This window comes from Centropristis striata, chromosome 10 (genome assembly GCF_030273125.1).
Source record: "Centropristis striata isolate RG_2023a ecotype Rhode Island chromosome 10, C.striata_1.0, whole genome shotgun sequence".
NCBI lineage: Eukaryota > Metazoa > Chordata > Actinopteri > Perciformes > Serranidae > Centropristis > Centropristis striata.
The window spans coordinates 31,104,928-31,132,217 of record NC_081526.1 but is presented as its reverse complement, the minus strand read 5'-3'; the positions used below and the strand labels follow the sequence as shown (position 1 = coordinate 31,132,217).

Genomic DNA, 27,290 nt, shown 5'->3' with positions numbered 1-27,290 from the left:
CTGTTGTGCCCTGAACTGAAAATCTCCAAAGCACTTTTCATTTTCTGCTCAGCAGTTACATTTTTTGCAAGATATCCCTTTCCACAGTCTTGATTTTATTTAGCTGTCCTGAATTCCCAATGCTAGCTATACCAGTGACGTACTCTACTATCTTTGACGTTGAGAGAACCAAGTCACTTGAAGCGGGCAAACTTTTGGAGCTGGAATGTGAGGTTGCAGACTCCACTGTGCCTGTCTGCTGGTATAAAGATGGTGTAAAGCTCTCCCCGCAGAATGATTGGGATATACAGAGTAATGGCACGTTGAGGAGACTCATGATCCCATCTGCTGAGCTCCTGCACTCAGGGCTATACAGCTGCGAAACCTCTGATGACACTTTTCACTTCACTGTGGATATCAAAGGTGATTTTTATTTAAATCTGCTGAATCTTAGAGCAAATCCTAGAGCTTTCTGGTGACTAGATGCAACTAACACATATAATGTGCATATCTGTCTGTCTGTGTTCAAGTGGTGTTTTTGTGTTTCTTATGAAGAGTCTTGACAACAGGTTCTTAAATAATGGTAAAATTAATCTCTACTGACAAAATGGAAATAGCTATGTACTCCTTGAAAATGTAAGATTCTCTCCTTGAATTTGGTCTGAGATATAAAACATTGTTTCCCTGTTTGGGAAAGCTGAATCTATAACCCCTTTTTTAAAAATCAGAGTGTAAATATGCACTGTTAAGTCCGCAATTATAATATGAATCATCATCTTTAGCTCCGACGCCGCCATTGTCGCCCTCACCAGAGGTTGTGGAGACGCAGTCACTTGAAGCGACCTGCCCAACTGAACCAACATGTGAAACCTCAGACCCTGCTATCCAGGTGTCATGGCAGAAGGATAAGGAACATGATTGTAATAAAGAACCTGATTTTGAAATGGAAGGCATCAAGAAGACCCTTGTTATTGAACCAACTCATCCTTCAAACTCTGGAGCATACTATTGTGCAACCGCAGATGACGTTGCCCAATTAATAGTAAACAATCAAGGTGATTTTGCAAATGTGTTTTCAATTTTAGTCATGACTAACTCTTTGTGTAGCTTTTAGTCTGTCTTCTTATTTGTTGTTACAATGCAAAGCTAATATCTTTGACAGTTTTGACAATATGTCTTTGAAAGCACTTTTTCTAACATCTAGGATATTGTACACTGAAATTATCCCCCCAATGATTGTCTGTAGTGCCACCTCCGACATATCTGCTTGGTCCTGATGTTGAGAAGACAAAGTCTGCTGAAGCGGACTGCCCAATTGTTCAGCAATTTGAGATTTCAGATCCCATTGCCAAAGCCTGTTGGTACAAAGATGGAACTCAGATCTACCCAAAAAGTGAAGCTGACTGTGAATCACAGAGTAGCAGCGAAGCCGTGCCCCTCCAGTCACATGACTTGTCTGGTGATGGGAGGTTTGGCTGTGAAACATCTGGTGGTGCACAGTTAAATGTGGACGTGAAAGGTGGTGTTCCACATTGTACCTGCACAATTAAGAATCAAGCATTTAGTGATATACATGAAGCTATCACCCAGCTCATTGTTTTCTCTTTGGCTTTGTCCAAACAGCAGAGCAGTGTCACTATGGTGATGAGATTGGTGAGATAGATGATGCATCTACCCAATTCACTGTGGATGTTGCAGGTGATTTGATATATTTCAACATCAGTCATCCATCTTAACCCAGCACATAAATGCCACTAACAATAGTGGTGTATTTTACTATTAGCTCCATCATCTGAGGCATCTGCATCTTTTTCCTTTTGTAAATTGCTTTTTGTCATATCGTATCATGGTCTCATGTCATTTCCTGCGGTATCTGGCTCTTAATTTAACATGTGCGTGTTAAGTAGCTGAGTAGCTGCTTCTCATACTAACATATATGTTGTGTTTGTCAATTAATTCTTCATTTTAACAGCCATCTTTGCTTGTAACAAGCGGCTTACCACTCTTTAAGTCCATCTTTTGTCTTAATCATCTCCAGATCCTCTCATTCACATTGATGCCCTGAACCTCTCACCGTTGCAATGACAACGAATTCTTATCAAAGAGAAGAAAATTTATTGGGATTTAGGTGTAAGTGTACATACTGGTGGTTTATCAGTATTAGGAGTCAGTTGAAGGGGGAAATAGGAGCTCAATCTCAGACCAAACCTGGTCGATCTTCTTGTTTGTCTTTGCAATGAACTATCCCATAACTCCATGCTAACCCACACTGATGTAAAATTCTGTTATGAGAAGAAGTATTGAGACCATCAACCACTGAAAACCTTTCTCTGTGTACATCACAATGCTTATAGCTACATCGCCAAGGCTCTCCTCTGACCAAGAGAAGAGGTCCAATGAAGAGGAATATCCTGTTGAAGTTGACTGCATGTCCTCAAATTGCAGTTCTGGCACCTTCTGTGGCGAGAGAGGAGATACACAGACATATGAAGAACATTCCAGGCATATGCCAACTTCTCAGTCAACATATGAATGTATGACTGACTGGATTACAACTCAACAGCCAAAGGAAGTCTCCAACAATCAACGAACAACAAATGCCCAATATCCAGTTTGCTGTAACTCAGTAAATCCAACAATATTGCAATCTGACACACAACATCACACTAACTTGCCCACAGAATCACAAGGTGAGGAATTCATTTACTATCTGCAGCATGCAAAAGCCCCATCTGAAGAGCTTGATAATTCCCTGCAGACAGCTGTCCAGACAGACGAGTTTGGAAATTGTCTACAAACTGCAGCTGTTGAATCAGAGGAATCCGCTCCCAAGACTCCAACTGTCCAATCCGAAAAGCTACCTAGCTTAGTACAGATGCCGATTGTCCAGTCAGAGCTAGGTAACCCCCTACAGACTTCAACTGCCCAGTCAGAACACCTTACTAACCACTTACATATTTCAACAGTCAAATCAGATATGCTCTGTAACTCTTTAGAAACTGCAACTCTGCAGTCAGAGGAGGACTTGATATCATCACATACTGCAACTGTGCAATTAGAGGAGCCCTTTAAATTCTCACATACTGCAACTGTCCAGTCAGAGGAGCTCTCTAAAATGTCATGTACTGCAACTATCCAATCAGAGGAGCTCTCTCAAATGTCATGTACAGCAACTGTCCAATTAGAGGAGCCCTCTAAAATCTCATGTACAGCAAGCATCCAATCAGAGGAGCCCTCTAAAATCTCATGTACTGCAAGTGTCCAATCAGAGCAGCTCTCTCAAATCTCATGTACTGCAAGTGTCCAATCAGAGGAGCTCTCTCAAATGTCATGTACTGCAACTGTCCAATCAGAGGAGCCCTCAAAAATCTCAAGTACTGCAACTGTCCAATCAGAGGAGCCATCTCAATCTTCACATACTGCAACTGTCCGACTGGAGGAGCCTTTTAAATCTGTACAGACAAAGACTGTCCAATCAGAGGAGCCTTTTAAATCTGTACAGACAGCAACTGTCCAATCAGGTGAGCCCTTTAAATGTGTGCAGACAGCAACTGTCCAATCAGAGGAGCCTTTTAAATCTTTGCAGACAGCAACCGTCAAATCAAAGGAGCCTTTTATACTTTTACAGACAGCAAACGTCCAATCAGAGGAGCCTTTCAAATCTTTACAGACAACAACTATCCAATCAGAGGAGCCTTTTAAATCCTTACAGACAGCAACTGTCAAATCAGAGGAGCCTTTTAAATCTTTACAGACAGCAACTGTCCAATCACAGGAGCCTTTTAAGTCTTTACAGACAGCAACTGTCCAATCAGAGGAGCCTTTTAGATACGTACAAACTGCAACTGTCCAATCAGAGGAGCCTTTTAGATGCGTACAAACTGCAACTGTCCAATCAGAGGAGCCTTTTAAATCTTTACTGACAGCAACTGTCCAATCAGAGGAGCCTTTTAGATACGTACAAACTGCAAGTGTCCAATCAGAGGAGCTCTGCAGCTCCATACAGATGCCAGCTGTCCAATCAGAGAAGCTTCTTGGTTGCTTACAAACTGTTCATTCAGAGGGGCCCTGTTACTCCTTATGGACTACAACTGACCATTCAGAGGAGTTAAACAGAGCCCTGCAGACATCAACTGTCCAGTCAGAAAGGCTCAGTGACTTACCTAGCACTGCATCCTTTCAATCATTGGACTTGTATATCTCTAAAGAGACAGAAACGGTCCAACTAAAAAAGCATTACAACTTTCAACAGTCTGCACATGTCAGTGCGGATAACCTCTATCACACAGGACAAGCAGTGCCTAACCATTCAGAGGTGCTGCATCAGTCTTTGCAGGCCACAGCAGTCCAAGCAGAGTGCCACCACACTGTGAAGGCATCAGAAGACCAAGTAGGCACAGTTAACTGTGTGCAAAGTTCATCTACCAACTTTGCAGAGCCTCACTATATCAAGCAGGCATCTACTGTCGAATCAGAAGAGATCTATCTGTCAAGGACATGTGACAGTCACTGGACTGACAGTGTCACTGCAAATAAGGTGGCTGTTGAAGGTGATTTAAATGGTTAGCATTATGAAATTTAAAAAAAATGGACGGGCACAATGTTGACATTGTGCAAAATGAAGAGATTGCTCATTGCAATCCTTGACATTTTGACAATTTCTACATTTACTTACTTTATATTGTTCATAATAGAACTAATTTAGTAGTCGTATGTAAAACTTTGAGCCTGGGTGGTCTGTGAGGAATACTAGAAATAGTGAAAATAGTAAATATATAGCTTCAAATCCTAACATGAATGCATAGTTACCTCAAGTCTAACAAAAGATACCTCCTGTTAGAGTACTAATAACATAAATACATATCTTTATTATTACTTGTTTTAACTCTTAAGATTTATTGGCATGACTAATCTTGATTTGAGATTTTGCTCTTCTGTTGTTTGAAAGCATCGGTTTTTTTTGTAGTCAGTGATAGTGATGCAATTTTCTTTTGATGTTACCTCAAACATTCCCAGCTCCACCCGTGACAATTACACCGCTTTGTGAGGCTGAGAGGAACAAGTCTGTTGAAGTCGATGAACCGATAGTTCTGCGATGTGAGATATCAGATCCTAATGCTCAAGTTAATTGGTACAAGGATGGAAAAAATCTACATGAAGCAGCTGGGCAAGACATGCTGGAAGAGGGTTCCATAAGAACACTGGCATTCCAGTCAGCGATGCCGTCTCATGCAGGGATTTACAGCTGCAAGACAACAGATGATGCAGTGCAGTTTCATGTGGATGTTAAAGGTGACAAAAATTGTTTTCATCTGCAAACAGATCTATCCAAATGAGTTGCTTTGCCTATACAAACTAACTCATTTTTTTTAAATCAATACAATCAACCTCTTTCAAGAAACAGAAGAAATGCAGTGAAAAACATTCTTCAGTTGCTCCCGTTGAATGACATTAGGTTATGTAGGTTACCACATGAAATCTGTACAAACTAAGACATCTCAGTTACATGCTGATTTTTGTGCCATTTACACCGCAAAAAACAGTGTATGAATGTTATAATAACTTGTTAACAATAACAAATGGCTAAACCTACTGGGAATACACAAAAGATGACAGAACCTTTGCTCTCTAGCTCTGTCCTATCCCTAAATCAATATACCACCATATATAGCAACTCCCTAGCTAAGACCTACATACTAAAGTGATGAAATTCTAAATTAAGCTAATCGCTTAGCCATGGTAAAACATTACTTGAGACCACGTGGCTCCACCTGCTTCTTCTTTTTTAATGTCTTGGATGTCTTTCATTTGGAAACTATATGAGTTTGCACTCATTCATACAACCCAGAATCCCAAAAAGTTGGGACGTTTACTAAAACGTGAATAAAATGGTGCAACCATTTGCTTAATCACTTTTAACACATGTTCAATTGTTTATTGTAATTCATTCTGAATTTGACGTGTGCAATATGTTCCAAAAAGAAAAAAGCTACTGGGGCATGTTTACAACTGTGTTACATCACCGAGTGTTGAGGAACTGAGAACACCAATTCTTGAAGTTTTGAAGTGAAATTCTTTCCCATTCTTGCTTGATATACGACTTTAGTTGCTCAACAGTCTACATTGTCAGATTTTGTGCTTAATAATGAAGCCCATATTTCAATGGGAGACAGGTCTGGACTGCAGACAGGTCAGTCTAGTACCTGTGCTCTGCTTTTTTGAAGCCATGCTGTTGTAACACATGCAGTGTGGTGTAGTATGGTCTCGCTGAAATAAGCAGGGACATCCCTGGAAAAGATGTTGTCGGGATGGTAGCGTATCATTTTCCCTCTTTAGGCTGGCGGACACAACATCCATGATTTCAAAGAACAATTTAAAATGTTTTCTCGTCAAAACAGCACATATTTTTTCACTTTGTGTCAGTCCATCTCAGATGAGCTGTGCCCAGAGAAGTAGGCTGCGTTTCTGGATGTTGTTGATATATGTCTTAACTTTCAGTTGTAGATGCATTGATGAACTGTGTCTAATAGCAGTGGCTTTTGTTCTTGATACAATCATGTCGTTTTTAATGTATTGTCGTTTTTTTCCCCCTGTAAGTCGCTTTGGATAAAATGTAAATGCTATTACAGTGAGGAATCTAAGTTCTTGCCCCCTATGTGCAGAGATTTCTCGATGGTGAATCTCTAAGTATCATGCAAATGTGCAATGGCACACAGTGGTGAACCTCGCTCCATCCTTGTTTGTGAACAACTGAGCCTTTCTAGGTTTCACAACTTTCCCAGTCTTTTGTTGCCCCGGTCCCAACTTTTCTTAAATGTGTTGCTGGTATGACATTTAGAAAAAGCATATATTTACAAAAATCCATGAAGTTGATGAGGTAAAACATTAAAAATACTGTATTTACAGTTCTCAATTGAACACATGTCAAAAAGAATTAACGTATTATTGCAATCTGTTTTACTTATATTTTACTTAGTGTCCCAACATTTTTGGAATCAGGGTTGTACTTACACAATTTAGTAAGTAAAAGGGCGTGCAGAGAGTGCAAACCTCCGCCAAAGCCACGGTCTGTCTTGCAATGTTAATGAAAGTGAAAAATTATTTGTGTATATGTCCCCTTCCACAAAGTTTCATGAAAAGTAGTTTGACTTTAATCCTGCTGACAAACAGACTGAAAACATTTCCTTATTGGCAAAGGTAATGCAGCTCCATGTGTCTGTTTTCTTTTTTTCAGGGAGTTTAAGTGCTATAAAATTGTGAGTTGACTAAATCAGGAAAAATATGAGTAACAGACACAAACTACACTAACTTCACCTGGGTTAAGCTGATGCTAATTTCATTAGCGCCGATGATAATAAAGGGACAATTATATTAACTTCTGACTGGAGGATATATATTGTAAAATAAAAAAAATACGATAAAATAAAATATGTTCTTTGGCAGAGGCAACAGGTGGAACAGGTTGTAGTTTGAATGAGAGATGGGAAATGATTGTCACGTCAGTCAAGTAAACAAGCCCTGAAGATACAGTACTCCTCTCTCAGAACAGACAGCAGAGGTTTTCAGTCATGTCAAAACAAAAGTAGAATGGGCTATGTCCAGCAGCTAGGGTTTCTTTAACTTTATGTTTTGATCTACCAAGTTAGCCACTGGAGTGCCTCCAACTTTGCAATCCTGTTGAAATGCAGGAAACATTAAGTGCTGAATCTCAATCCATCAAGCACACAAGCAAAGTCCAAATGAGGTCTCTCAGGTTTCCAATGTTTGTTAACTACTTATTTAAAAGCTACACATTCCTTATAAATTCTAAATCAAAATCATTGGGTAGGAGAAAAGATTTATTTGCATTTTAAATGGTTGAATGTGCTGCTGAAGCCTTTAGTTCCAGGATGTGCTTTGCTTTCTTTGGTTAATAACCATATCTGTTTCATTGATCAATTCTATTTTACATTTTTACACATAGCTCCACTTCTGAAGTTTTCAGCTTTATCTGAGGGTGACCAGCAAAAGACAGTGATGGCGGGCTTTCCCATTGCCCTACAATGTGAGCTGTCAAACCCCACTGGACAGGTCAGTTGGTTCAAGGATGGAACAAAGCTCCTACCTCAAAATGGCGTAGACATCCAGTCAGAGGGAAATTTGAGGAGTCTAGTTGTCCCATCAGCAGAGCGAGCTCACACTGGCGTATACCGTTGTGAGTCAAAGGATGATGACATCCAGTTTGCCGTGGAAGTAAAAGGTGATGCTCCCACACTGTCGCACTTCCGCTGTCTTGCACGGCCAACTAACTGTAACAGCAGGCGATCAAGTCAAGTTTGTCTTATCACCTAACAGAAAATGATACATTTTTCTAATTGAATAATTTGGTCAACTACTTTTCTAAAAATGCAAAGCAAGGTGTTTCCACTGAATGTATTTAATTTCAATTGATGTTGATTTGCTATCGCATGACGTCAATCTGAAAAAAAGGACTCCCTGTCACACCTAATCCCGATGCGCATTTTTAACAAGGTGAAATTTAATAATATAGAATGTTTTTGTGTTATAAAATCCTGCAGCTTCACAACGCAGCTTCTTTTTATGCATGTCCAATATCTTAAGAAAGCTAAGTCTCTTTTTCATTAAGGACACTAACTACTTTAGCTTTATGGTAACTATTTTACCATAAACAAATTCTTGTCACTTTCTTGTTTATGTCTTACCTGTGCTTTTTGACTACGTTGTATGTTGGTGTACAATATTTGTGGTTAAATTGATTCTTGATCTTTGGTCCTTTGAATAATGTTTTTGTTTTCACATTGTCTTTGTAAAGCAAGTTGTGTTTGTTGTATGTTGTCTTGTCATGAAACTCTTTGAAATTGATTATACAGTAGGTTGGATGTTTAATTACTTCAAGAAATGACATTTATGAGGTTTATTAAGACTCTTTTTGCAATATCTGAAACCTATAGCCCTACCTGTGAAGTTCTCAGAGCTTCAAGAGACTGACAGGAACAAGTCCGTCCAAGAAGGTTCTCCCATTGTCCTCAGCTGTGAACTCTCCCATGATCATTCTGCCCACGTCGACTGGTACAAGGATGGGACAAAACTCCTGCCAGAAAACAATATGGAAATACAGTCAGATGGTCTTACAAGGACATTACTCATCCACTCAGCTGAAAACACACATGGTGGCACCTATGAATGTTCAACATCAGATGATACCGTCACATTTAAAGTGGATGTAGAAGGTGATTCATTTCTATTCTTTCTATCTTCTTATCAAACATACCACGTCCATCATATTCTATGGTGTGAGAGGTAAACAAAATGTGCTTTGGTTTTCAATGTTCATGAGACATGGTATGACTGGATGGACATTAAGTGAATCCATCTCTTATCCAAGATGCTTGTTATTCCTTTCTTTTAGGCCGATCACCACAGATCATGCCAATCCCGCTGTCAGAAAAGTACAAGATGATTACAATTGGTTGTCCAATTGTCCTCCAATGTGAGGTCTCAGACCCTGTCGCCCAGGTGTCCTGGTTTAAAGATGAGGTGGAGCTCTTTTGCAAAACTGGCCTTGATATGAAAAGAGATGGCAACCTGAGAAAATTAATGATCCATTCCGCTAAGATCTCTGACTCTGGCCTCTACGGTTGTCACCTCGCTGATGATGTTGTGACATTTGACGTAGACGTCGAAGGTGATTTTTTTAATTTGTTAGTTTTAAATTGATGAGTTTCCAGGTGTAACATTTCAGCATTTTACTTTATTTGTTGCCCAGTTATATCTTAATCTATTTATTTGTTGAAACATAGTCTGTATATGGTGCTAAAATGAGCTTAACAAATCTTATAATACCCTCCAGCCTCTCCTGTGAGGTTTTCAGCACTTCCAGATGTTGCAAGAAACAAATTTGTTGAAGCAGGCTGCCCAATAAAGCTGCAGTGTGAAGTCTCAGAGCCAACTGCCAGAGTCTATTGGCACAAGGATGGAGAACAGCTACTTCCAAACACTGAATTTGAAATCCAAACAAAAGAAAAACTGAGAGCATTGGTTATTGCATCAGCAGAAGTCAGACACTCTGGGGTGTACAGCTGTGAGGCGGCAGATGACCAAATAGAATTCAAGGTGGATGTTGCAGGTGATCTAAGTATTTTTAGCTTTGTCAGAATCACTAACCTGTTTCTGTGAATGCTTGGCCACTAGATCTACTCATTGTATTTTGTTTATTCTAAAATGTTTTAAGATGATACTTAATTATGTACTTTCTATAATTTTGGTGGACATATATACCCTAATGAAAATTAAATGTTGTGACAGATTACTTAAATTTGGCCATGAATAAGTACATAAAGCATCAGACATTATTATATATTGTTAATTGCTTTTTAAGTAGCGGCAGTGATATGTAGCTCAATGTTGTTATTTGCCCAAACAAGCAAATACTTAAAGGCCCTTTCAGACTGTTTTTTTTAAGAGCATGATGCTAAAACTGCATCTTAAACATGGACATAGTCTCCATCACATGATCCATATGTTTCTGAAGGGTCACTGTGAACAATTGAGATAGCTGTTGCAAGTAATGTGCAATTCATGGTATCAGCAGCTGCAATCAATTCTTTGTAAATTCGCTCTGGATGTCATCATCTTGGCTAAGTGTGAGGTGGGCCAAATGAAGCCTGGTTGCTGAAACATGGCACCTGTGATTTTACAAAACTGTCACTCAAATGAGCCATTCCCTGAATTATGCATAACTTTAAGTGAGACAATCTAAATGGGCAAGCCCATGTGAAAATGTTTATTCCAGTGTAAAGTTGAGCATTTTAACATGGGGGTCTATGGCAATTGAATCGCTTCTGGAGCCAGCCTCCAATGGTCATTCAGGGAACTTCATGGCACTTTAGTGTTGGCTTCAGTTTTCACCCTCGGACGTTACAGCTTATTTCTAGATGCAGGAGGCTATCGTTTTCAGTCTAAAAGTGTCAATATATAGACTGTACACTATTTGCCTAGAATTGGAGACTGACATAGTTGGCAAGTAGTTGGTGAACGTAGTGAAGCATTTCCTAGCAAAAAGCTGAATATTTTTCTCCGGAGTTGGTGTGGACCCAAACAGAGCTAAAAGGACGAAGTTAATGATACATTTGCTGTGTGTCTGCTGGATGTGTAAATGGGCAGCTGCAAACTAGTTTGACACAACTTGATAAGGTGATACGATGTGACCAAAGACAGTTCATGCTGATTCACTGAACAGCTCAGTCCACTGGTAATGATAGCCACCCACATGCCTATTTATGACCTTGTCAGACTTTGCCATTTGTTGCAGAACGTAGAGCAGACTGTTGTGCTTGGCACTGCCTGACTGAGGCAAGACTTTATTTTTTTTAATATTTGTTCATTGTTTGTATAAGTAACTCTGGCAAGATCTATGAAGAATGAGTTGCAGATGCTGCAGACTTGCTGGTCTGAAAGGGCATTAGGCTGTACTTGTTCTGTATTAACAACTAAGAATTAATAAACAAATAGACAGAGAGCGAGAGAGAGTATAAACCCTCCAGAAGTGACTCATGTTGCTGCCTCACTGATTAAATGTGAGTCAACAACAGTGAGCTCACTGTCAGCCTGTGCGGGCAAAAACATTATATTGCAAGCAATTTTTAGACAATCTGTTAAATCTGGAGCAAAACAGCTTGTAAATCAAAGTGTTACATAGCATAGCACAGTAAATCTGATTACTATCTGGTTACTGTTAAATGAATTGAAATTCCTATAGCACCCGTTTGATTCTCAGCTGTTCCAGAAGCTGAGAGGAGCAAATCTGTTGAAGCATGCAGCCCGATCAATCTGCAGTTTGAGATCCCAGACTCCACAAGCCAGACCTGCTGGTGTGAGGATGGAATAAAACTCTCGCCAAAATCTGGAATAAATGTCGATTCAGAGGGCAATACAAGGACACTGGTTATGAAGTCGGCCACGTCTTCATGCTCTGGAGTGTACAGTAGTAAAACTGATGATGATTCAGATATCAACGATTTCTATGTGGAGGTGAAAGGTGATATGCTAAGCTTTTTCTTGGCAAGATGTCATTGTAGAGTCTCATAGACCTTCATGACCTTTAATATCTAAGAAGAAAGCAAACCTGATCATCATCATATTCATCATCGCTGATTTCCTTCTAAATGTCCTAATTTCATTAAATGTGTAGTTGCTTTCCATATACGTGCTTCATGTGTAATAGCATGTATTTTGATGAGCATTCTGGTTTTCCAACACATGGTAATAACCTCACATCAGTCCACTGCTTCAATTAATTTTTCCACATTGCTTCAAGAGTGGAGTAACACCCGCTGATCATTATGATGTCTGTGAGTTGATATCTAGATAGAAATGCTTGAGATCAGCATGTCTAAGCTGTAAAAAACCTGACCGTACAGCTACTGCATGCATGAGCATAAACAATGAATGCTATGTTCAAGCCCCAACTTACTTATTTTGTCTCCTGTTTTCTGCAGTGCCACCGATAACATTTGCTGATATCCCAGAGGAGGATCTTTTCAAGAGTGTTGTGGAACAAGAAGAACTTGTTCTGTCTTGTGAAGTATCAAGGGCTGATGGTGTTGTCCAGTGGTACAAAGATGGAACTCAAATGCAACCATGCAACAATATCACAATGCAAGGAGAGGGCACCAAAAGGAATCTGACAGTACATTCAGCCCAATTGTCTGACACAGGCACATACACATGCCGTGCAGGAGACAACATTCTAATGTACAAGGTCACCATACGAGGTAATACTTAAGCTCACGAAAACTGCACAAAAATAACTTCACTCACACTGGACAATGATTAATTTGATGTATTCTTCTCCTAAAGAACCTCCGGTGATGATAGTCTACCCCAAGGAGGATGTCCACCTTGACCGACATGTCCCTGAGGAAATTATTCTAAGCTGTGAATTGTCTCGTCCAAATGGTGTTGTCAGCTGGTACAAAGATGGCCAAAAGCTGCAAGAGAGTGAGAACATCAAGCTCAAGATTGAAGGTCCTTATCGCCGTCTGAAGATTATTTCTAGCGGAGTTGAAGATTCTGGAGAATATGTCTGTGATACTGCTGATGCTTCAATATTCTTTCACCTCAGCATTACAGGTAAAATCCCTTTTACCGCACACAGTACATTGGTTGGTAAATCCCACTAGTTCTCTTTCCCTACTGGTCACATAAGAACGCTTGGCCAGGGCCCCTTGGTGTCACTTTTTCAAGTAAAGTTTTTACTTAAGTAGTCAACGCAATTAAGTCTTACACATCGGATACGAGCAATGGTTCGATGTGGAAGTCATGAGTTTGATTGACCCATCCATTGTACTATGAAAGCCTGGTACATCTTAACCTAAGCTAATCTGAAGGGTACTTTGTGCGTCGAAATCAGGATTGAAAACGGTCTGGTATCTCAGTATTGTGAGAGTAAAAACCACAATGAGTAAATTGTGGTATTTAAGGCTTCAGTATTTCTGTACTGAAAATAAGATTGTGCGACACGTTCAAATTAAGTTAAAATCCTGCCAGTTTATTACCCCCACCTAAGCCGCCAATCCCGTACATGCTTGATGAGTTATCAGTTTCAGAAACAAAAGTGTTGGACACAGCCCGACCAATTTAAACATTCAAAAAGTGGGAAAGAGGTTTCAGATGCTGTTCCATGATTCGACAAGCACTTTGGTTGAGGTATACAACACCTTTAATATTGCCAAAGTAAGGGATTAGCTAAGTATTTATTTCAGAATAAAAGATTTATGCAAATATAGTCCTGCAAGCAGTTTATGAACTTGACACCTATTCGAAAAGAATCTTGTTTCATTCATTGAACTAATGGCTAAACTGGATAATAACATCCCTTTCCAGAACCTCCGGTGCGGATTGTGTCCCCCAGTCAGTCCCAAATGGAACTTTGCCAACAGACCTCTGAGAGGATGGTACTGAGCTGTGAAATCTCACGGCCCAATGCAGTGGTGCGCTGGTATCGAGACGGACTCGAAGTGGAGGAGAATGACAACCTCATCCTAGAGGTGGATGGTGTCTACAGAAGGCTTATTATACCCGAAACTACTGTCAAAGACTCTGCCGAATATGTCTGTGACACTGCAGATGACTCCATGACATTCTTTGTAAACATAGCAGGTAAAATAAACAAGAGTGAAAAAAGTACTTCCTCTAAATATGTTGCTCTGTTTGTGTTAAATCACTTCTAACATCATTTCTTTTTAAATGTGCAGAGCCTCCGGTTCGCTTTGTACGTCCAAGGAAGACGGCAAGTAGAGTAGACAAAGTGGCTGGGGAGACTCTGGTCCTCGACTGTGAGGTTTCAAGATCAAATGCGGAAGTCAACTGGAAGAAGAATGGGGAAGAAGTAGAAGACTCCAGAAATATCACCATCCTTGAGGACGGTGTCATGCGTCAATTAACTGTTCACTCACTAAGAGTGGAAGATGCTGGGCAGTATATCTGTGATGCAAAGGATGATGTGATGGATTTCCATGTAAAAGTGCAAGGTAGGTTATTGTAGATTAGATCACTGGATCATCTGGATATTAGATTTTTTTTTTTTAAATCTGTTCCAATAGAAATTCTGTTCTTTCTTGTTCATTTTCAGAGTTGCCCGTGAAAATTATTGGAAAAACTGACGCAAAAACTGAAAAGCAGTTCTTAGTATCTGATGACATTATTCTAGTGTGTGAATTATCAAGACCCAATGCCTCTGTCAGCTGGTACAAAGACAATCAGCTCATCGATGACACTGAGCGATACTGTAGCGAAGAGCAAGGCGTGTTCCGATCACTGGTTGTACTAAACGCTGGGCTTGACGATTCAGGAGAATACACCTGTGATGCAGTGAATGATAAGATGGTCTTCTATATCACTGTCAAAGGTAATCATTTGTCAATGTCAATGTTATCTGTCTTTCCTTCATTCAGTAAGAATATAATGCAATGTCTGTTTATGTTCAGAGCCTCAAGTACAGATCATTGGAAACTCTGGCAACCCAGAGCACCATATCCTGGTAGCAGGAGATGACCTTATTTTGGAGTGTGAGGTATCTCGGCCAAACGCCACTGTTCAGTGGTTAAGGAATGGCGAGATCCTGAAACCAGACACCCGTATAAAAATTGACAGCTATGACGTTGTGAGGAAGCTTGTTCTCTCTGGACTTCAACCCTCAGACTCTGGAAAATACATTTGCGATGCCACTGATGACAAATTGACAACAATTGTTGAGGTCCAAGGTAAGGTTTAAATTACTTTGACACAGTTTTTATTTCTGTAGTTTCTGTTTGCTTGACTTATTGTTTTCATGGTTGAACATGGAATTTACAAGCAACTTTGTAAATCTCATTCCCTCAGAGCCGCTGGTGAAGTTTGAGAATAAAAAAGCAAGTAATAACATCTCAGCTTTTGAAAATGAGAGTGTTACGCTGTGTGCCATTGTGAACCGAGAAAGAGCTAATGTGCGGTGGCTGAAAGATGGCCAACTATTGAATAGGGACAACATTCACATCTCCAGTGAGGGTAATACCCACAAGCTCACCATTAATCCCCTGCAGCTGTCAGATTCTGGAGAATATGTCTGTGACGTAAACACAGATCAGATGTATTTCAGTCTTTTAGTCAAAGGTAAGAATTTGGCACTCCTCAATAAAATGTGGTTGCCATTTTCCAAGTAAACACTTACGTGATTGTAATGGTTACAAAGTATTCATATCTGGAATTATATCTCCTAATTCTTCTCTTCAGAAATGAAGGTGAAATTTACCAGACCATTGGAGAACACTGTGTCTCCGAAGGGCAGTGCCCTCATATTACGATGTGAGATCAACAAGCCCAAAGGAGATGTCCAGTGGCTAAAAGATGGCCAAGAGATTTCTCCAAGTCGTCGGCACACAATAAGGGCACATGGTAGAGAGCGAAGCTTTACCATCCACCAACTTGTGGATGAAGATGCTGGAGAATATGCCTGTGAATCCACAGATGACAAGACCTCAGCTACTGTCACTGTAGAAAGTAAGTCAATGTAAATCATGCAATAGTAAGGCAGGCCAGACAAAATTAATAATGTAGTTTAAAAAAGTTGTCTTAATATTTTGAGCACAATGATTCTAATTCAGCTGAATGTTCTGCTTTCAGCTCCCCGTGTTGTTGAGTTCATAGCGGAGCTTCGCAACATCACGGTCTGTGAAGGAGAAGATGCAGTGTTCAAGTGTGTGGTTTCACCAGAGGACACTCAGTTGGTGTGGCGCTTAAATGGCAAGCAAGTAGCTCGGAATGAGCGCACTGTCATTTCAAGTAATGGACTATGCCACATGCTCTGCATCCACAACTGCATGGTTTCAGATAGCGGCAGAGTGACAGCTGATGCAGAGGGGCTGCTATCAGAGGCAGAACTCCAGATTCAAGGTTAGTTTTTTCCCAATCCATTAAGACTTTGGTTATATATTTATAAACTGTATATTTGTCTTCATTAATCACAGAAGTTACAACATTTTACACACATTTACTGTTCAATATTCTCTCATCTCTCTGTAGTTATGACCATTTTTTTTTTAAAACTATGAGCTATTTTCAGCAAAACTTTAAGTAAAGAAAAAAAACATAAAAGTACTTTTATAGAGTTCTGGCCTAATGTGTGAGTACAGTTATTTCCGCAGAAGCATCTCAACAAGTCCTCCAAAACATGCTTTAACATTGGGATTGTATTCTGACTTTTAAATACAACCAACAGGAGTATTTAAAAAAAAAAAAAGGCGCCCCTTTCAGTGGTAGAGATCAATACGTCATACCTAAACATAAACAGGGCTGTTTTAAACATGTTGTTAATGTTGTGAACAACTTAGGCGGCAAAACGACTTCCCTGAGGTTAGGGCAAAAAAGTATGTGGTTAGGCTTTACAAAAGTTTAAAAAATAAAAAAACTGAGGTGAGGTAGTTTGATCAGCAACGTAACGGAGATAGCTACGCTGCTGGCATAAAGTGTGACACACTGAAGTTTGTTACTTATGCAACTTAAAATAACATTGTTTACTTTTGGTTCACAAACTCAAATCCCTGCACTCTGTATCCTCACTTCCCCCTTTGCTTTACACTTCATAACACTGCTTCTGCCTCTCAAGGGTGCCTTTAACTGCAAACGTAACAGGCTGCTGTATCAATGACTCATGAGGTCATGTTTTGGGGGAGGACTGTCCCAAGCATATCAAATTATAACCTTTTCAGACAGGTTTAAATTGCTACAGAGGTGACTTGGATGGCTAACTTTAGCAACTTTTTCTGGTAGTGGCTCAGTGGTTTAGATATGACACTGCAGGGGGCAAGGCTCCTCCAAGTTTCTGCTTTCTTTCTTGCTTTCTTACTGTTTCTAAACTTGCAGTCTAACTCTTCTGATTTTTTCTCCTGGCAGTGGTTTCAAGGTTTCAATGATGTATAATCATACAATGTAATCACATACAAATACCTCAATTGTTGATGTGATAGCTGTTGCTTTAGTAATTCCTTGAATTCATTTTTAGAGCAACAGGTGTTGTTCACCAAGAAAATGACACCAGTTGTAGCTGAAGAGTACAGTGAGGCGACTCTCGAGGTGGAGGTGAGTCTGGATTCGGGAGAGGTGCAGTGGATGAGGCAAGGGGTTCTTATCCACCCTGGTCCCAAGAACACCCTGAAACACATGGGCCGAAAACACAGTCTCACCATACACAAACTGGCCACGTCTGACCGGGGCACCTACAGCTGTGAAACCCTTCACGACCGCACGCAAGCCCAGCTCACAGTGGAACGTGAGTGTGCACATGTTCTCACTATGCCCTGTTGTTGTTTGTTTACCGCCGTTGCCGACGATTCCACCTCCTGCACACCCTCCACCACTGCTTCTTGTGAAGGCAAAGCTTAATTAACTGAGCAAGAGTAATTTGAGTGACTGGGGACCAGGGTGGCAGTTGTAAAGGAGCATGATGGCAACCAACAGGTGATAGCCTTACAGCTCAAGCCGACTTTCAGACCAATGTATCTGTATTGACACAGGATCAATCAGATCAGAAGTCCCCATGTTTTCATTGCCTACATCAAAGGCAAATCAGAGTGAAGTTTTAAGGGAAATGCTTGATAAAAAACAAATTAGGATGCCACTGTTAACTAGAATAACATTTTGCTATCAAAGTCAAAATTTCCTGTAGTACCCACTAAATTTTCTTAAAGCCGCAAGCTTGACACACCATAAAACTGGCATCTTGTAGTGATTAAGATGTACTTATGCTTGTTTTTCTTGGTCCTGTGATCCACAGGCCAGTTGGTGAATTAAAGGCTGTTCTTTCAACACTAGTGTGGGTGGGAAGGGGAAAGTCAGGACTTCAGGCTGCTGTTGGCACCTCCTATGAATTTGGATCTCCTCTCATTGCATCTAAATTTACACGCTGGCCTTCAAAACTAAGGTTGCTGTCATCAGGTCTCCAAAATAAACACTCTTTTTTTCCACTGGGAATGCTCGTCTGTTAGAATAAGTGAAAAATGTTGGCAGTTTCAAAGCTGGCTTTTGTGTAAAGCCCTATACTCAAATGACTATCGGCTTGTGAGTGTGTGCCAGCTTGTATTGTTTAACTGCAGATGGATGTGTACAGAGCAGACTTCAAGCCTATTCTGTATCAGTATATGGACACCATGTCTTCTCAGTGTTTAAGTGGAATGGAAATGCTTGTTACTAGAGCTAATCTTTGAAACGTAACAATTGTTTGTTCAGTTTTCATGATACTGTAAAGTACTTATGCAATGGAAATGGCCACAAAATGTTCATTCTGGAGTACTCTGACGCCTTTTACATAGCTCTGCAACTTTCTTTACAGCTCGAAAAATCACAATCAAGAGAGAGTTGACTGACATTAAAACCACGGAGAGAGAGACGGCATATTTTGAAGTGGAGCTTTCCCATTCCAATGTCACAGGCACCTGGACGAGAAACGGGATCCAGCTTAAGCCGACAAATCACTTCCGAATGAGTGCCAAAGGACAAGTCCACAGCCTCACCATCTCTAACCTCTCAATAGAAGACACTGGCACCTTTATGTTCTGTGTAGAGAATCTGAAGACATCTGCAAGGCTTGTTGTAAAGGGTAGGTCATTAAGGAAATGAGTTCTTGATAATGACCAATTTTTGATACCATCGAATTAGCAATATCACTGCATAATTCAATGTGGTCTAATTAAAGTAACTATCAAAGAAATTCTGAGGAAATGCTCAGAACAATGCCAAAGTACTCTGCACTGCATTGCTACCAAAACAAAATCTTACTGTAAAATTTTGTTGTGACCTCAGGCTGGTAGCTAAAGTAGTCCACTCAGAGTAGACCAGATGCCAACTGGTTGAGGCATGATAATAGAATAGAGTGACGGCTCTACTTCTGTTGGCTTTATCCAGGATCATGTTACAAACACATAGTAGCCTATCATAACCCAGTGAAAAGCGGTAGCTCTGTTCACTCTTATCTGTCAGGTGCTAGTTTAACCTCATGCTGTAAAATAATCCTATTCATGCCGAGTCACTAAGTATGTTTCATCCCTTTGAGCTATGGTGATGACAATTGGATGAAAATCTCATGGCGGTAAATTAGTCCACATAACTGAACCATTATGTTACTTTAATTTTGAGCCGCAAAGCATACAGTTGGGGAAATTTAAGAAGTTACTTGTTAAACTAAGCATACTTTTTCTCTATCAGAGCCCCCAGTGACCATTTTCAGAAAACTGGAGGACCAGAGATTCCCTGACGGGGCAGTAATCTCTATTGAGTGTGAGCTGTCAAGACACAATGTTGATGTGAAATGGATGAAGGCAAGTGTTGGATCTTTGTTTTTCTTCATAACCAACATTCACATTTATTTAAATTTTTTTCTTTTACAAAACACCAGTATGGAGCTAGAACAGTGACAGTAACTAAGGTATTGAAAATAAAAATTGGCATTGAAACAGCAAGTTTTGGCACTGAAAAATAAAACATGCAGTATATTTCAGTGCCAAAACTTGTTTCAATGCCAATTTTTATTTTCAATACATCCTTTAACTGTCATTGTTCTAACTCCATACTCCAGAGCCTCAACAAGAGTGTCATGTTACGAAAAAAAAAGAAGTTTTAAATACGTTGTATGTATCATGTGAGCATCCCTGTCTAACAGTGGTAAGCATACTTAATGTAAAATTAAATAATTAGTCGCTTTTTAACTACAGTTAACATAATACAAATGCAACTTCTGCTACCCTTATTCAAACTTTGCTCCTTATAGACTACTGTAGTTACTGCAATACACCCATCAGTACAACACTTTCTCAGACTGGGTGTAGGTTAGCAAATCAAGCAGCAACCCCCTGGGCTGTAAAAAAGTAGACAAACCACAAACTGCTGTTCCATGAATAGCCACTTCAGACTGGCTCCAAAAGTGAGTCAATCCACATAGACCCCCTGACTTTATAACATAAATAAACATGTTTACGGCCTGGTACAAAAAATTGTTTTGGCCTCTATAGCTAATCACCCTCCCTCAGGGGTGTGAGAGTGATCCATGACAAACAGGACAGTTGGTTGGGAAGAAAACCACATCAGCCTTTTCATGGATCACTTTCACACCCCTGGACTACAGTGTAAAGCAAACTAAGGAATGCTTAATGCTTGTTACATGACAAATTCACTACATTCAGCCAACAGCACTAGGTGAGTGCAGTGGTTTGGAGATGATTACTTGTATTTGATATGTAATCATTGTTTTGTTTCGTTTATCCTTTTCAGAATGGGGTTGAGGTGAAGCCAGGCAAGGACTTGCGCATTTATGCAATGGGAAGGAAACGGTTTCTTCAGATCATGAAATGCCATGTCGGTGATTCTGGCATCTACACCTGTGATGCTGGAGATGTTACTACCTCCTGCACGGTGGAGGTCTATGGTAAAGTCTGCTGTGTTAACTGCAGGCACAGGCCACTTAGTTTGCATGCGTGTCATGGGTTGGCTAAAGATATGTAATGCTATTCAACCGAACTGCATGAAAAATTTAACAAAATTTTGAAAAATATGAAAAGCCCAGACAATGGCAAAACAACAGATTTAAACACTACCAAATTAAACCTTCAGCCGTAGACTGAGACTATCAAAGACTACCACAGAGTGCCACAGGAGGTCTTCTCTACCTGTGGCCATCAAACTGTATAACTCCTCCACTTTCTGCAGGGATGAAAGCTAATACATCAGACTAAACCTCACAACAATAATAATAATTAACATCATGTGCAATACAATTTTCAACACCACAGACTATATGGTCTTTGCCATGTGCAATATATCTGTATTTATTACACCCTGCCATGTCATCTATCTGCACTTTACTCCTCTGACACTTTATTTTTACATTGTTATATTTATAGTCATATTTATATTATATATTGTTATTGTTACCTATTTTGTTCATTGTTTTTCTTATATTATCCTTTATTGCGGTTGTTTTTTGTAATCTGGAGGAATCAGGAACAAGAATTTCCTTCGGGATTAATAAAGTTCTATTTTATCTTATTACTGCAGCGAAACTAGAGGCCTGAGTTAAGCTATTCGCTAGTATTAGCATAGTAGCTAACACAAGCTGTGCAAACTGCACAAGCTGTAGGTTACATTTCTTTTATACTACTTTGCATCAGTCAGTCAGTCAAGAAATGTGACTGACTGAGTCAAAGGGAACTTTCAAAAAACTTAAGAAGCTCATACTTTAGGTTAGCTTTGGGTGGGTCATTCATTTATATGAACTATTCCAGCTAGTCAACAATGCAGCTAGCTGTTTCTTTAATGGTAAACTAATACTTAAAATAATTCATGAAACAGACAATTAAAAAATAATGTATACGAATGTATTCATTTTACTATTGATTGTATTCTGAGATAACACACTGTAACACTTTAGTAAAATTGTGCCTTTATTAATTATATCAGTTCCTCCTGCTCTTCTCTGTCTGCTGTGAAAATGTCTATTTAAGAGTGCAAATTAGCTTGGTTATTCCAAGTAAGATAATTTTGAAAGGGAAAAAATAATAGACAAAACACTTACCATACACTCACAACCCCAGGTAAGCACTGCCATCTTTAGGTAGGCTGCTAGCATTTATTTCCAGTGTGTTGTTTCACCCACACAGGTGATTTCAGTTGTAGTTGATTAGGCTGTGAGACTTTGTGGGCGTGTACATACTAAACTTGATTGACATCACTCTCCCCCTCTCCTGGAACCTATGTTGCACCTGTCAGGGAGGGACAAATGACACCTTTACCTCGCATATTACAAAATATTTACTGAAATACTGTAGGCGGGGAAGCTAGCTTTGAGTTCTTGGCAGTACAGCGTCACAGCCTGATATTTATTGAAGAGCACATTAACACACATGCCACACATATAATTACTGTTAGCTCTCTATGTACAGTTGTAGGGAATAGAGAGCTAACAAAATGACATATTTCTGTAGGCCAATGGGGAACTAGCATCACCATAGTATCTATTGAGAATTCTCCAGATGGGACTTTTGCATTGGATTCTAGATCATGGTAGAAAATAAGCTCTGTGGCAAACACACGTTTCTGATGCTGACTTGTTTTGTCCAGCAGGATAATCTTCACAAATGAACACCACTTTTATTATATTTTCAGCCGCCAAAATAAAAAGCTAGCGTTATGATATCCCGAATTACACCAGGGCCGCATGACCAAATTATCGCTTTGCTTCAGGCGGTCTCTGAAAAGCTAAACAGCGGTTTTATCAGGCTAGCCAATCCGTAGCCTAATAAATCCTTTCTTTACATAATTCCTAATCTACAAGAGTTTGCAAGAGCACTGAAAATCACGACTAGAGGCTGTGAGGTGGACGAGTGACAGAGTTCCTGTGATGACGTTTAATGTCCCGGCAACCACTGTAGTCTTATTTAGCCACTTGTTAGCAACCACCTTAACAAGGACACATAAAATCTCCAAAATTCACAAGTGGAGCTATTTTCTAACGCATTTTGTATTGCACAACAAAACACAAACATCTCTTCAGCTTAACCACAGACATTATTTCAAGCATCTAACCAAAAACCAATTTGAAATCCTCATTGAGTTTGAGAGGTTAGACCCATGGTGCTAAAATGCTAACTTATCTCCGGTTTTTAGAATTTATTGCTTTGGCGCCCTGTAACACAGAAAGAAAATGCTGTTTCCTACATTTACTGCATTTTAGGAATGGGATTGTGTGTTGTAGCACAGGTCCTGTTAATTCCTGCTTCTTATCCTGATAATAAAAAAAGATATGATTGTTCTTGATGGGGGTTTTTTCCCCTCTCTCTTTACTTTTTAACTCTTATATTGCTAAGAGATGCCCATTTTAATCCTTTAATCGTGTTTAATCTCTTGGCAGAGCGTGAGCTGCTGATCCTGCAGCACCTGGAGGACCTGGACATCCAGGAAGACCAGAACGCAGTGTTTGTGTGTGAGGTCTCAGTAGAGGATGTGACAGGAGAATGGTACAAACACGGGGAGAGAATACAACCCACCAGCACCATCAAGATCCGGCAGGAAGGTCAGCTTCAAACATGCATTTCATTCCTCCATTATGCCTCTAAATACTGTCAACAAGATTTGAAATTGCTCTGATAGACTGCAATAAATAATGCAATAGAACACCTAAAAATGAGTGATTCGCAAATCTGTAAATAATATCTGGAATTGCATATGTTTGTACCAATACAATTGAGCCAATTATTACCTGGCTTAAAATTTTTGTTGACATTTTATTTTTATTTCAGGGACCAAACATTTTCTTCTCATGTGCAATGTGAAAGCAGAGGACTCTGGAGAGATCAAGTTTCTCGCCAGACATGTTGAATCTATCGCTTTCCTGGAGGTGGAAGGTATAATGAATATAAAATACGGTAACGCTTTATAATAAGGTCCTTAATAACCATTAATTAACAAGTAATAAGGCATTGTACTCGCTTTAGATCCGGTAGTTGCAAAAAGCATAGTGAACTTATAGTTAACTTATAATAGATGAGCAATAAAGTATATTTTAATATCAATAAGCAAACAAAATAAGATTAATAAAGGCATGGCAAAGACATAATGGGAGGGTCATGGGTGTTTCTAATGTAATGCAATGTAATTATGAACAATTATAAGATACTCATGAGGCTTTTATTAATGTTCTTAAGCATTTGCAAACTGTTAACAAGTTTCTTATTAGTGCTTATAAATCTCTTATAGCCTGCTATTAGCTGTATTATAATTATTAACACTTATATAAGCTTATAAACACACAATAATGTTAATAAGCATCTTTTAAGGACTTACAAGGGCCTTATTACTTGTTAATTAATGGTTATTACAAGGACCTTAATATAAAGCATTACCTAAAATACTAGGTATGTGTACATTTATGAAAATGAATTATATATACTGTATACTTTGTTGTTTTTCAGAGCTTCCTGTGAACATTGTGAAACCTCTGCAGGACACGACGGCCGTTGAGAAGAGCCGCGTGCTCCTCGACTGCACCGTGTCCAACCCCAGATGTAGCATCCGCTGGTACAAAGGCTGCAATGTCGTCCTTCCATCTGAACGCTTTGAGATCTGCAGTGAAGGCTGTTATCGCAAGCTGATCATCCAGCAGGTGCTGCTGGACGATGGGGGCACGTACAGTGTGCAGGTTGGAGAGCACACATGCTCCGCAAAACTCACAGTGGAGGGTAAGAGAGCTCATCATCACAGATCTCACACATTACCACATAGCTCCATCTACTGGCAGAGCAAGGCCATCGCTCCTATTTCTCCCATTATGATGGGACAATACTAAAATTACTCCTTTCACTCTTGCCTTATTTAAATGTAATCATTTGCAACATCCTTGCTATTTAATTGTTGTTGTTTCTGCTGTTGTGGTCAACTTGATTTTTTAAGAAGTCACAATGGGTTATTATAGCAAGCCTTACTCTATGGAATGCCATTTAAATATATTTTAAAAATTAAGTTAATAAATCCTGAAATAAAAAAAATGACTCAATACATACATATAAAAATGTAAATAGATGAGTGAATATTCTTAAATAAATAAATTGGTTTATTTCCTGTTTTCCTTTTATTTATATTAATAATAATATAATCTTAGTATATTATTGGCAACTCTCTCACTAGTCTGGCTCAAAGCCTCTTGTTGTGTTTTTCAGTGTGCTTGCAAATTCTTGTAGATTGTAGATTATGTTAATAAAGTATTTATTAGGCTACGGATTGGCTAGCTTGTCAAAACAGCTGGTTAGCTTTAAGGAGACTTTAAGTCAGTTGACAGTGGTGTAGTTTGTGACAGCACAATGTTAGCTTTCGTCAGCTGCATTAACGCTTCAAATATCATAAAAGTGGTGTTCATTTATGAAGATTATCATGATCAACAAAACGCGTAAGCCTCAGAAATGTTACTTTCGGCTTGGCCTAAAAAATAAGTCATTTAATTTGCTGTGAGAAAGGCCTATCACCTGTAGCGTCACTGTTTCCCGAGTTGCCCGACTTTTGGCTAACACACACTCACATTACCTACTAATATAAATGACCATGTTATGTTTCCAGTTAATGAAGTGCTGTGAAACTAGAGTCTAACTAATATATATATTATATATACCTTGGGTTTACCAGAGTTGGCAAAAGGACTGTCTGCTTTCACTCGAGTTACATTTGTATTGTCATCAAAATGTATCTCCATGTACATAAATAAAATTTTAAACGTAGATTGTTAAATATGTATGAATCAATTCTACTTACACCGGTGGCGGCTATCTTATTTGAAAAACTCACAAATCACCGGAAAGTGCAACATTGTGGATGAGGCCGGATAGGGCCAAAAGTACAGAATGTAGGCCTACGTTCTGTATATATATATATATATATATACTTGGTGTTTCCACACAACAGAAGGTTCAATAAAACTAGTGTAATAACACGTTTCTGCATCTCTTCATCAAAACATTTCAATGTTCATGTCTCTGTAGCTCCTCCATGGTGTTTTATGTCTCCTGTTCCTAAAACTGAAGCGTTGTTAACCCTTTAACGGGCGAAGAACCGTATTTGGTAACTTCAGCCGATATGCAAAATAAAAAATAAAAATATTTCGAGAAAAAAGTTGAAAATTTACTAGATTAAAATGGCAAATCTACAAGAAAAAAAGTTGCAGATTTAAGAGATTTGAAGTGGCAAATCTGCGCGAAAAAGTCGCAGATTTATGAGAAAAAAATGGGGAAAAAAGCAACTTTTTTCTTGCAGATTCACCACTTTAAATCATAAATCTGCACATTTTTTTCTTGTAGATTTGCCACTTTAATCTCGTTAACTTTTTTTTTCTAAATATTATCCTCCTCCCCCGGTCTGTATGTTCTTTTACACATTCTGGCAGTATGTAATATCCTCCAACATTCTCTTGGGTTGAAATTTGGAATTTGCAATTATTTAATTGAGTGCCCTATTAAGGGTTAATCACACGAAGACCTGAATCCTTTGTTTCATTCATGTGATGAAAAAAGTAACACTTGAGAAAAAGCAGAACATTTTTAAATCTAGTATTACATTTTAGTCAACGGTACCCAACAGCCAATAACTTTGTCAAGACTTTAAAGTAGTTTTGTTTCCCTTTTTCTGTAAGTCCCTTTGGATAAAAGCTAAATGACTGAATGTAAATGTAAGCAATGTGTTGTAAGCTCACACTCTCCTTTTCTTTTGTGCTCTGACTCAGCCCAGTCTCTGTCAATGGTCAGAGAGCTGAAGGATGTGGAAGTCCTGGCCCCTGATGAAGCCAGCTTTGAATGCGAGGTCTCAGTCCCCGTCCTCAAAGCTCCCGTCTGGACTCTGAACGGGGAGCCCCTGCAGTCAGGCCCCCGGGTAAGCCTGGATAAGATGGGGACGGTCCACAAGCTGACCCTCAGACAAACCTCCCCGGACATGAGCGGAGCGGTGGAGTTCACCTCTGGGAAAGCAAAGAGCAGCGCCCAGCTTCGGGTTGTCAGTAAGTAAAAGAAATAGCTGTTTGTAATGCAGTTTTCTAAGCAGTTTACTAGTTACATTATGACTGTATTTACTTGTCAGTAAAAGTCATAAGCATGGATGTATATCTACGCGTATTAAAAAGACTAGAGAGAATAAATATGACTTTTTCATGAGCTCCAAAGTTGCTATACACTTGTGCAACATGTCAAACATATCAAATCATTCAGAAATACACACTTCTGAGCGGCCACTTCATTAGGTATACCTGTACA

At 39.4% G+C, this 27,290-nt stretch overlaps 1 protein-coding gene across 1 annotated transcript in view; it reads left to right on the top strand.

The window, feature by feature from the left end:
* obsl1b (obscurin like cytoskeletal adaptor 1b) overlaps window positions 1–27,290 on the top strand; it is a 38,802-nt gene that overhangs the window by 6,232 nt on the left and 5,280 nt on the right. The window contains exons 8-21 of the mRNA XM_059342948.1: window positions 12,838–13,110; window positions 13,864–14,139; window positions 14,235–14,510; window positions 14,612–14,887; window positions 14,967–15,242; window positions 16,141–16,410; window positions 17,519–17,785; window positions 18,845–19,111; window positions 19,717–19,829; window positions 20,779–20,932; window positions 23,414–23,575; window positions 23,802–23,906; window positions 24,474–24,740; window positions 26,768–27,037. Coding sequence (XP_059198931.1) covers window positions 12,838–13,110; window positions 13,864–14,139; window positions 14,235–14,510; window positions 14,612–14,887; window positions 14,967–15,242; window positions 16,141–16,410; window positions 17,519–17,785; window positions 18,845–19,111; window positions 19,717–19,829; window positions 20,779–20,932; window positions 23,414–23,575; window positions 23,802–23,906; window positions 24,474–24,740; window positions 26,768–27,037 — 3,252 coding nt within the window. The remainder of the gene's footprint in view (window positions 1–12,837; window positions 13,111–13,863; window positions 14,140–14,234; window positions 14,511–14,611; window positions 14,888–14,966; window positions 15,243–16,140; window positions 16,411–17,518; window positions 17,786–18,844; window positions 19,112–19,716; window positions 19,830–20,778; window positions 20,933–23,413; window positions 23,576–23,801; window positions 23,907–24,473; window positions 24,741–26,767; window positions 27,038–27,290) is intronic.